We start from the raw sequence: 12,446 nt of genomic DNA on the forward strand, positions 1-12,446 counted from the left end.
CCACTACGGAAAAAACTTAACATGCCGAATTTACTTTCCGTTCATTGTTTTGCACACCAAGAGGCTCTTTGTGCGAAAGTTATCGGTCTTCAAGATGTGATGAAGGTAGTGGAGCGTATCGTGAACTACATTCGTTCTCATGGACTCACTCATCGTCAATTCATAGAATTTTTTATTTCCTTTGAAGAGGAGTATCCAGATATTCCCTGGCACGCTGAGGTGCTCTGGCTGGGCAAAGGGAAAGTGATTTCCCGAATTTTTCGACTACGCCACACTGTGGCTCAGTTTTTGGAGAGCAAAGGACGTCCGGAGCCACTTTTTCATGACCCTGAATGGGTAGCTGATTTAGGATTTTTAGCAGACATTATGGCTCTCCTAAATGATTTAAGTGTGAAACTCCAAAAAGAAAACTATCTCATCAACGATATGATCAGCAAAATAAACGCTTTCCAGTATAAACTGAAGCTCCACAAAAACAACCTTTCAGAGAAAAATACGCAATACTTTCCTGAACTAGGTAAGCGAGATATAAATTGTAGCTTTATTAAAACAGCCTAACTTTTATAACTGCTCTAATCAAAACGGTACTATGTTTTTGTTTGACAGCATCTGTGCAGGAAGGAGCGCGCTTTGAAAAATACGTCGAGGTGCTACAATCCCTTGAAAATGCGTTTAAGGACTGATTACAGGTAATGTGCCGGTATATGACATACAGCTAAATAAAGGAGATTGCGTTACATATGCAAGTGTAACATTATATTAAAATCAATAGTACACATTACATGTTTATTAAAAATCTATCACATTTTAGTACTTCGAAACAACGTCTTACATTACTTTCATTTATTAACATTGGCTTTGTTATTGTTTCAGGAAATTACCTACCTGCAGCCAATTCTCGATGTTTTTGTGAAACCTTTTTCGATGGATATTGAAAGTGCGTCTTCAGATTTACATTTCGAACTAATTTATTTGCAAAGCGATGTTCACCGAAAGGATGTGTTTTACAATACAAAAGGTTTGCTCCAATTCTACAAGAATTTGCCGAAGGAAGAATTTCCCAAGTTACACAGAGAAGCAGCGAATATTATTTCTATGTTTCGTTTTACTTGTGTATGTGAAAGGTTTTTTTTCTGTTTTGTCTTGTACAAAAACTAGATTGCGTGCGAGTATTTCTAATTGTAATTTACCAAATTCTCTCAGAATTGCTGTCAGCCAATCTCTTGTTTCGGATCTTAGTAGCATAATTGCAAATAAAATAAAGAGCCAATAGGAAGATACATTTGTGTTGAATCCAAATTTAAAATTGTTACCATTACAGTTATTATATAAATCTCTTTTGTACCAGTACACCAAACTAAGCTCTCCACCTAGTGTACATTAGTATTTGGCAGTGACGAAGACAACAGGGTAAAAGCTATGAAACAGGACGAGACAGGCGGCGCGAGTGACACAAGCTAAGGATGTGGGAGGCAGCGCTGTTGCACAAAGCCGAGGAGTGGGGGGTCTGCACCGTCGTCAACATAGCGCAGCCGTCTTCTGCACTCTGCACCGTGCGATGCACCGGTGCATGCACCTTGTGCGGCCTTGGTGTAGAGCATGGCAGGTGCAGATAATTGAATCTTACTCTTCCCACAATGACTGCTGAATTACTCAGTTACTTAATCATTGCTGATACACAACAATCAAGCAAAAATCTACATTTTACAATTGTCTTACTTTTGCAAGTGATACAGTTTGTATATCACAGAATAGTTGCGTAATTTCACAATGAAATTAGATACCTCATTTAAAATTACTTCATTATATATGAATATTCAAACTCATGTATATACACATAGTCTTACCTTAGTGCACAAGCTGTGCTGCTCTATGTATGTGCATTTGTCAGTATAGCTATAATGAACGTAGTAAGTGGATGACAAATCGAATATTTTGATACAGAGAATAACTTATGCATCAATTGTAGTAATACAAGCATAATAACTCTAATGTGTTTTCTTTCACAAATATATTACCTCAAGAATTTTCATATATTAATGATTTAATTATTGTTGCAAACAGTAATTAGCATATTACTCCACAATCTATAACTAATCTATGTCTTAACTGTAATATTAACATGCTGTCCACCTGAAGTGTATAAGGCAATTTTTCTTGATATTATTATGTGATTATTGTACATACACATGGATACTTATCACAGATTAGGTTAAATATTTAAAATCACAACAGCTGAATCTACTATTGTCTAATACAATGCTAATTTATGTAGTATGTAATAATTTTTTAAAATAAACGTAATTAATCACAGAAATATTGAATATGGTTTCGGAAGTCAGCATGAATTTAATTGCCTTGTACCCTATGAATCATTCATTTTATATTATATCCATATCTACTCCCCACTCAAACAGTGGAACATATATGCTGTGGTTGGAATCTCTCTCTCTCTCTCTCTCTCTCTCTCTCACTCTCTCTCTCTCTCTGTACACACACACACACACACACACACACACATTAACAGTAGTAGTAAGTGGGTAAATTCAAAACAATTGGTATGTTTTTAATACATAACCTTTTATACAAATTAATTACATAAAATTATATTATAAATACATTAACATAATATAATAATTAATTTAATTAATTCATAAAAATATTATGCATTACAAACATACCAAGTGCACTAAACGTACCCACTTGCTACTATTTATAAAAATCCAAGCCAGTTTTGAGCGCACTAATTAAAATCCACAAAGAATGAAACAAAATTTTACTCGAAAATTGAGGGGATTTTGAGTCTACTAGCATTAACTGAAAACATTAGAGATGTGTTTTTATTCCTAATTAAAATCCATATTGAACGAAAAAGAATGTTAGTTTAAAAATAATGGGAACTTTGAGCACACTAGAATTAATGTAAAAAGTAATTTGATACACAAAATTATACAAAATTTCATCCAAACCTTTCGGTGCCTTTTGAAAGAAAACCTGGCAGGGTTTATTCCGGTGGCACTCTCTTTATTGCATTACGTCATACAGCTTTTTTTTGTTTTCCTGAATGTCACTGTTGGACTTTGACTTGGATGCTAACTGTTGTCCATCCATCTTCTTCCTTTATGCTGCCTTGGTCAGTACACATTGGCATGTACAGAGAAGGGCTGCTGACAGCTGTGTTTCGTCTTCTTTCAGCTGAGCTCGTGCATTGGACGATATTAGCTGATAACAATAGTATTGACTGACCGAATCAATCCCTTAGCTATTCAGCTGTGCCTCATAGGGCAAGGAAATAACGCTCACAAAACGTGTATATAGTTGGTTTTTGAGGAAAGAAGTTGATTCGAGAACAAAAAGACATCTCTGTTACCAATTTACTGAACCAGGTCCAGCTGCTAAACCCATCCAGAAAACTGCTGTTTGATAATATGGAGCAGCCTTCTGCTCGCGCCAGACAGCGATAGAAGCTTCAGCCAATCGTCAACCACACTAGACACAGGAGCTAAGCAACATTTCCTGCCAGCTGGTCTGCAGACTAGATCAATTTTCGTTAATTTCTCAGCCAAATGTTAACCGATTTTCAAATTTCAAAATTCTATCATAATCTTCATAAAAGAGATATCCAGAAAAATAATAATAAATAAAATTGGAAATCATTAGATATTCAGTTTAAAAATTCTCAGTTAATATTCTGTGTGGTGCATCAAATGTGAGCTGCTTCTTTCGATGTATGAATGTGGCACATCGTCTCACAATAGTCCTCTGAGCAGTAACAATATTCTATACGTGAGTCATATTAATCATGTAGATAGGATAGTTCGTTACAAAAATAATTGGACCTATACTAACATAGCTCTTCGACTGCATAACTCGCTTAAAGCGAAGGAATGCATCACATGTCTTCATATCATTGTTTTTGTGGATCGAAATTCCACATTTCTGGAGGCAATATTTCATTCCTTCTATTTTTAATACAAATGTTCTGAAGTTAAATATGATGGTTTAGTGACAAATAAACTGGCCAATTGTTGTTACGATTAGTTTGAAACACAGAAAAAACTAAATATGGCAGATCAAACTCTACTGAATTTTAGTAATTTGTGATACATAACTCGAAATTTTGCTTGTTACCTAAACTATCAACTTGTACAGTTTGTAATTCATAGAAAAATATTGGAATTTAAGGATTTTTCAGTATAGTTTCTCATTGTTCAAGCTCATAATACAGTTCAATTTAAGAATAGGTACACGCATTTCGATAGCTCTACACTTTCGCCTTCTTTTGCAAGTGTATCTTTAATTCAACTCTGGCATTATTGTAGTCAGTCCATCTAAGAAGAGCATCTCCAGCACTGGAACTACAAGTAAAAATTACAGTAAGATCCCCCTCCAAAAAAATTTCTTTGTGGTGCCTACAGAAACAGCCAAGCATATTCAGTGGATAGAACACTTCATCTCTCATAGTCTTTACTGTATCATTATTAAGTACGTGTTCTTCCATACTTATTTTACTACTGAGATATGAAGTCAAGCACAACAAAGCTGATGATTAAAAAAAAGAAAGCTCTATTCTAGACATAACATTATTTGCTTTTTTTATGGTTGTAAAATCAAATAGCTCTAACACATAATTAACAACTGATTTTGTATTAGAGTTTTTATCATAAGTTCTACAGGGTATTACAAAAAGGTACGGCCAAACGTTCAGGAAACATTCCTCACACACAAATAAAGAAAAGATGTTGTGTGGACATGTGTCTGGAGACGCTTAATTTCCATGTTATAGCTCATTTTAGTTTCGTCAGTATGTACTGTACTTCCTCGATTCACCGCCAGTTGGCCCAATTGAGGGAAGGTAATGTTGACTTCGGTGCTTGTGTTGACATGCGACTCATTGCTCTACAGTACTAGCGTCAAGCAAATCAGTACGTAGCATCAACAGGTTAGTGTTAATCACGAACGTGGTTTTGCAGTCAGTGCAATGTTTACAAATGCGGAGTTGGCAGATGCCCTTTTGATGTATGGATTAGCACGGGGCAATAGCCGTGGCGCGGTACGTTTGTATCGAGACAGATTTCCAGAACGAAGGTGTCCCGACAGGAAGACGTTTGAAGCAATTGATCGGCGTCTGAGGGAGCACGGAACATTCCAGCCTATGACTCGCGACTGGGGAAGACCTAGAACGACGAGGACACCTGCAATGGACGAGGCAATTCTTCGTGCAGTTGACGATAACCCCAATGTCAGCGTCAGAGAAGTTGCTGCTGTACAAGGTAACGTTGACCATGTCACTGTATGGAGAGTGCTACGGGAGAACCAGTTGTTTCCGTACCATGTACAGCGTGTGCAGGCACTATCGGTAGCTGATTGGCCCCCATGGGTACACTTCTGCGAATGGTTCATCCAACAATGTGTCAATCCTCATTTCAGTGCAAATGTTCTCTTTACGGATGAGGATTCATTCCAACGTGATCAAATTGTAAATTTTCACAATCAAAATGTGTGGACTAACGAGAATCCGCACGCAATTGTGCAATCACGTCATCACCACAGGTTTTCTGTGAACGTTTGGGCAGGTATTGTTGGTGATGTCTTGATTGGGCCCCATGATCTTCCACGTACGCTCAATGGAGCACGTTATGATGATTTCATACGGGATACTCTGATACCTGTGCTGCTAGAACATGTGCCTTTACAAGTACGGCACAACATGTGGTTCATGCAAGATGGAGCTCCTGCACATTTCAGTCGAAGTGTTCATACGCTTCTCAACAACAGATACGGTGACCGATGGATTGGTAGAGGCGGACCAATTCCGTGGCCTCCACGCTCTCCTGACCTCAGCCCTCTTGACTTTCATTTATGGGGGCATTTGAAAGCTCTTGTCTACAAAACCCCGGTACCAAATGTAGAGACTCTTCATGCTCGTATTGTGGACGGCTGTGATACAATACGCCATTCTCCAGGGCTGCATCAGTGCATCAGGGATTCCATGGGACGGAGGGTGGATGCATGTATCCTCGTTAATGGAGGACATTTTGAACATTTCCTCTAACAAAGTGTTTGAAGTCACGCTGGTACATTCTGTTGCTGTGTGTTTCCATTCCATGAATAATGTGATTTGAAGAGAAGTAAAAAAATGAGCTCTAACATGTAAAGTAAGCGTTTCCGTACACATGTCCACATAACATATTTTCTTTCTTTGTGTGTGGGGAATGTTTCCTGAAAGTTTAGCTGTATCTTTTTATAACACCCTGTATAACCTGTACCATCAGCTCCAATAATATTAAAGCTCATGTACAACTGAGTTTTATCAGGATGAAGCCATTTGTCTCCTATATTTATGTTAATATTTGTGTCTCTGTTAAGCATATTTAGATTCTTTTTTGATTTCCCATTCTCAAGCAATGAATAGAACCGATGGCTCTCTGTTTCGTTAAGTATTGATTAAAGATAAAAATTTGTTAGGCCATTTCTAAAATAACTGTTACAGAGGCACCATTGAAGTCAATCAAATCACAATTTTCTTCAGTTACAGTTAGATCTAATTCCTGTATAATATTAAAAAGTGGAATATATACAGCATAATGTGGTTCATGAGCTGTTGGTCCACCAAATTCAGCATTGGACTTGAATGAAGCAATAAGCCTAGTTTCTCAATGAAAATGATCAGTATGCTTCACAAACATTCCATCAGCTAGATTAAAATTCATACTGATGAATTCAAACAGAATAAATTTAGGAACATCATTAGTAACAGTTTTTCAATAATTTGATTACTGAATCCAAACACACTTCTAATACTAAAGTTTATATCCATATATAATTATGTCACCCTCAATAATAAACCTATTTAAAATTTCACATGATTTAATGTGATTATTTGGCTTTGTTGAATGAATAAATGTTTCCAAACTACATTGGAAAACAGGAATTTCTATCGTTTCTCCATCGTAATACAATTTATTATTTTTGTGCAATATATGGAGTTAGTAATGTATAAAACCCAACTACAGCAAATTATTTAATTTTTCTCACGCAAGTACAGTCAATCTTTTTTGAGAACAGATGACTTACCACTCCACTGAAATAGTGACTCATGTAATGTTAATAAAATTTTATTTAATTATACGAAAACAGGTTGCAAACCAAAAATAAGAATTCCAGAGTGAAACCAGAAAATATGCATGGAAGGCTTTTACCTAATTCTATTCCATATGCTGTAATAGCTACAAAGCTGGGGAAAAACAACATTAATGATTGATATTTATATTCTAGCTTCAGGATAGTTGAACTGGAATAAGAGAACTCACTTAAAGCTTATATCAACCACAACATCAAGAATTTGTAAAAATGTGTAAGAATGTGAAGATAAAAATAATGAGAAGATTACTATGTTTATTAAAAACATTGACGAAATTAGAGAACTAGATCTATATTTTACATTGGTGCTGTTGAGGAACAGCAGTCAAAAAACGTATAAACACTTTACAAAACTCTAAAAACACAAAATATTTTCGTCTTTTTAAAATTATTAAAACAAGCTATCGTATATTTCAGATTGTAATTTAAATACTGATATTTGCTGTTTTTTAATTTTAAAAATTTAAAAAACCCTTTAAATGGCGGTCTTCATTTAACTAAATGTATGCAAAGAGTAGGTGGCGTTTATATCCATATATAATTACACCACTCTCAATAATAATTCTGTTTAACATTTCACCTGCTTAAATGCGTTTTCGAAAGTATGTGGAGTGAAGAGTTGAGGAGGAGGACCCAGAAAAGTGGTTTGGTGTTGCGAACTGTAACACACACACATGGAAGCAAGAAGAGACTTCTGTTAAAGATAGAAGGATGGGTAGATCTCTGGATGGGATTTCGAGGCCAGGTTGTGAGAGGGGATTAAATATTTTTTGGAATTGGATGTGGAGCGCTTGTAGGTGTAACAGGTGGGGGAGAGGGGGAGGAGGTAGTAGGTGGATACAGAGAGCGAGGAGAGTTGCGTAGTATCATTTTTGGGGGAATGTTAAAATTAAAGGTGTGGGTGTAAGGGGGTATAAATCCAGGTGACGTTGGAATAACAGGATTAGTCCTCAGATTAAGGCTGTTAGTTGTGCAGCATGTAGTTTTAGTCTATTGTGATATTTTGTTTTCTTTGGACAGCCAGTGGGTGCGGTTTCTATGTTGGTTTAGTTTGGTATAGCGTTTATTGGATAGGGCGGTCATAAATGGTTAGACAGAAACCATGGAGATGGACGTGGAGATGGATCCTGCAAGTAGTTCGTCCAGTAATTATTGCCTGTGTCTTGTAAAAATTGATTCTCAGGAGTCGCTAGTTGCACCAGAGAGTAAATTTATAATCTAATCCTGGTCAGCCTTAGTTTTCGTGCTACTGTTTACAGATTTGAAATAAAGTTCGACCTGCACTGTTAACCACTCATAGCAGGCCGAGCAAGTCATGGAAGACGTCAGCAAACAGAAGTCGTAGGCTGCTAGCGTCGCATTAACATGTCAGCTGCTACTCTATGACCAGTGTAGAACTACACTATAAGGAAGTTCTGGAACTCCTTTATCCTGTGGCGTACTGAAGAGGTGGTTTTGGTTTCCAGCTCCAGTAAGGTTGCCCTCTGCCAAAGACGGCACCATCCCTTAACGTCTCTGGCAATCGCTGCATTGCAGATTCTGGTAGGAACGACACAGAAAACGCTACCATCAGCTCGAGGGCACAGAGGATGGCGAAGGGAAGTCGCTTGTCATTCTGCGAAAGGAAAACATACTTGTAAGTAGTGAGAATGAGAGACACGAACCACAGATACGTTTCCACGTGAATTAATACGACTCTAAAACTCCCTTGACAACCATCCAACAGAAAGCACGTACCAGAATGAGATTACAAACCCTATTAACTGGGCGAAAAGGGGACTGCACCCCCACACTATCATCGTCATGCACCATGATCTGACCTATAGTCTGCTATGCCAGTGTTGCACTGATGTATTCTCCACCAACGTTCTATTACTCCCTCTAAATCGGTGACCGTCATGCACCCTGTTCTCCCTTTCAACATCTACTTAGTTTCCCTCATTGTACCCTTTACCACCCTTATCAAATTCCCACCTCTCCTGCTACACAATGAGCACCTAAGCACATCCAACACTATCTGAAAACTCAACTTCAACATTCATATTATCTCGTCTCTAATTTGCAAACTGCTTTATTGAGTCATAACATTTGAACCTATAATGGAACACATTTACAATTTTGAGAGACAATATACAACTTGGAGATTACATACGTACATGCAGACATACAAGTTTCTCACAGCAAATGCTGGAAGTGCCCTTCACCAACATCGATGTACAACTATGTTCGTTTCACCATATTCCGCAGCATTCTGCGACGTGTATCCTCACCAGTGTTGTTTATTTCGTGACTAATGGCCTCACGAACTTCTGCAGTTGTCCGTGGTCTGTTTTTGTAAATTCCGCCTTTAAGATATCCCCACACGAAAATATCTCGGGAGCCTGACGAGGGAGTGGGGGGGGGGGGGGGGGGGAAGGAGGGGGTGTTGGTCAGGTGATCGGGGAGGGGCACAATTTTTTTGAGATCATCGATTACCATAGACACATGTTACAAGTTGCATGGAAGCGCTAGACATGTGTCATGTTGCTCTATATTGTTGTAAAACACCTGTTTTGTTTCGACATCATCTAGCTGCTCCACAAATGTATTGAAGATGCCCTTGTAAACTGTAGAGTCTTCAGTCGTATCAAGGAAAACGGGGCCAACAATTCTGGAAGCTGACACCGTGCACCACACTCCAACCTTTTCATCATGCAGTGCTGTTTCGTGGACGATATGGGGGTTAACACCAGCCCGGCGTCTACTGTTTCGTGTTTTGGTGTAACCTGGAAGATGCAACCATGCCTCATCTGTAAACTAAGTTATGGAGAGGCTGTTGAATTAGAAACCCCTGATACCATCGACAGTAACGCATTCTTTTCTCATGATCTGTATCTTGCATTCTTGCATCACGTGCACTCTGTGTGGTCGCAATGCCGATTTCATCGGAGCTCTCTGACATGTGCCATATGAAATGCCTGTCTCCTGGCTCAATCGATGCAACGATTTCCTTGGAGAGAACTTCTCTGCACATTATCAATAGCATCTGCACCAAGTGGTGGTTTGTGTTTACAACTACAACAGTTTAGCTCGTCGGTTGCCAACAGCTTTTTTACAAATGATAAAATTGTTAGCTTTTCTGGAACATCGCGCATGCAGAATTTTCTCTGGAATGTCTGTCATGTCGTAAACAACAAGTTTGTCTTCCAGTATGTTTTCACAATAACAACTCGCTCTCGAAGTGTGTACTCCATGTTACTGCCAGTTAAAGACTGCGATCGAATCGCTAATTTGCTCGGTACTGTCACGCGACCCGAACTGTACACTCGCAGACTCCACAAACCGTGACCAACGAGACTACAAACGAAGTAACACGAGGCGAGAAAGCGCGGCGTTATACCGGACAAAGGACAACATGGGCAGGAACGACAGTCAACTTGGCACCAACGGGCAGTACTTCTGGTTCTCTCAGCGCTACCGAGATCATTAAAACAACTTCCCCGAATTTACGAGCTTTCCGAGGAAGTAGTTCAGATTTATACGAATCACCCTGTATTTCACGACTACATGCCCCCCCCCCCCCCCACATCCGTTCCCAACCAAATTTCCGACCATCTCCCTCTCAGAAAACGAAGTATGCCCCGATATTTATCCGTCTATCCGTCGCAACAGCTATTATTCTTGCATACCTATACCACAGTCCGCTGCTCGTGGTCTCGCGGTAGCCTCCTCGTTTCCCGAGGTTCGATTTCCGGCGGGGTCAGAGATTTTTCCTGCCTCGAGATGACTGGGTGTTGTTGTGTCGTCTTTATCATCATCATTCATCCCCATCACGGTCGGAGGAAGGCAATGGCAAACCACCTCCACTAGGACCTTGCCTAGTAAAGCGGTGCGGGTCTCCCGCATCATCCCCTACGCTCCGTCACTAGGTATGGGATTTCATCATCAAGATCACCTCTACCACCCCATATAACGAACCCGCCTTCTCGCTTCGCTCTCTACCTTTCCCTGTCCCTTCTCCTCTTCATATTACAGTCATACCCACGCTTGATACTCCTCCTTGTCTGCGATCCCTCGTCCACTGCGTCCACTTCAGTACCTACTTTCCTCTCTACAGATACTAGCAAACGAACATTTATGCTTACAGCCATACCCTACAATTTCTTCCTGGTTCAAGTTCTCCAGCTTTTTAGTGACGGTGCAGGTTACTTTTTAACATCTTTATCCGTCAGCAACGTCTTTTAAATATTTTTATTTTTTTTATTTTTACGGTTCCGTGCGTCAACCTGTAAACACGGTAGTCCTATAGCCTTGCTTTGTCGTTCGTCTCTCTGTCCGACTGTCTAGAACAATTTTTCTCAGGAACAAGTAGAAATATCAAGTTCAAATTTACGTCACGTATTAAAGTCTGCAATCCCTTTGTGGAGTGAAAATTTAAAGCTTCTTAGTCAATGCAATCAAAAGTTAAGGCCATATATATTACGTATTCTGATACTCGAAAACTCCCCCTTCCGAACGTATAGGGATTTCCCGTTGGCCTGTTGACCTAGAACAGCGAAATTTGGTAAGAAGCAAGGTTTTGCAGTACAAGCAATGAAAAAAATCAGAAAATTGTTAATGTGTAATCGTCTATCTCGAACAAAAATTTTTGTCGTTTTTTATCCATCTGTCCGTCTGTTGCCGGCCGGGGTGGCCGAGCGGTTCTAGCCGCTACAGCCTGGAACCGCGCGACCGCTACGGTCGCAGGTTCGAATCCAGCCTCGGGCATGGATGTGTGTGATGTCCATAGGTTAGTTAGGTTTAAGTAGTTCTAAGTTCTAGGGGACTGATGACCTCAGAAGTTAAGTCCCATAGTGCTCAGAGCCATTTGAACCATTTTGTCCGTCTGTTAGGACGCCTCTTTCTCCTGAACAGGTTGGTGTATCATATTCAAATTTATTTCACTGACTAATTGTAAGATCTATCGTTTCTTGGATCCGTAAACGATTTAAGCTTCTAAGTCAATGCAGTCAAAAGATTCGACCAGTTTTGATACTGGCAAATTCATTCATCAAAGCCTATAAAGTACTTCTTGTTACTGTTGAATCACGTAATTTAGTAAGAATTTAGATTTCACAGTACAAGTCAAGTAAAAAAAAATCTCAAAATTTTAAAAGTGTAATTATATTACATAAAAATTTTCTTTTCGGAATTATAACATAAATGCCATTCGTCATCCATCAGAAGCATAATACACGAACACTACTGCATGCAAACATAAAATGTAAGTTGTACTTCTGTTTTATAAGTAAATAAATTATAAGTAAATAATTATAAGTAAAAAA

The 12,446-nt window shown here is 38.9% G+C and overlaps 1 protein-coding gene across 1 annotated transcript in view; it reads right to left on the reverse strand.

Annotated features, from left to right (window-relative positions):
- Window positions 1–7,586: 7,586 nt before the first annotated feature.
- LOC124789252 (solute carrier family 22 member 7-like) overlaps window positions 7,587–12,446 on the reverse strand; it is a 136,723-nt gene continuing 131,863 nt past the window's right edge. Inside the window, exon 9 of the mRNA XM_047256547.1 lies at window positions 7,587–8,758. Within this exon, the coding sequence (XP_047112503.1) occupies window positions 8,570–8,758 (189 nt within the window). The 3' untranslated portion in view covers window positions 7,587–8,569. The remainder of the gene's footprint in view (window positions 8,759–12,446) is intronic.

This window comes from Schistocerca piceifrons, chromosome 3 (assembly GCF_021461385.2).
Source record: "Schistocerca piceifrons isolate TAMUIC-IGC-003096 chromosome 3, iqSchPice1.1, whole genome shotgun sequence".
NCBI lineage: Eukaryota > Metazoa > Arthropoda > Insecta > Orthoptera > Acrididae > Schistocerca > Schistocerca piceifrons.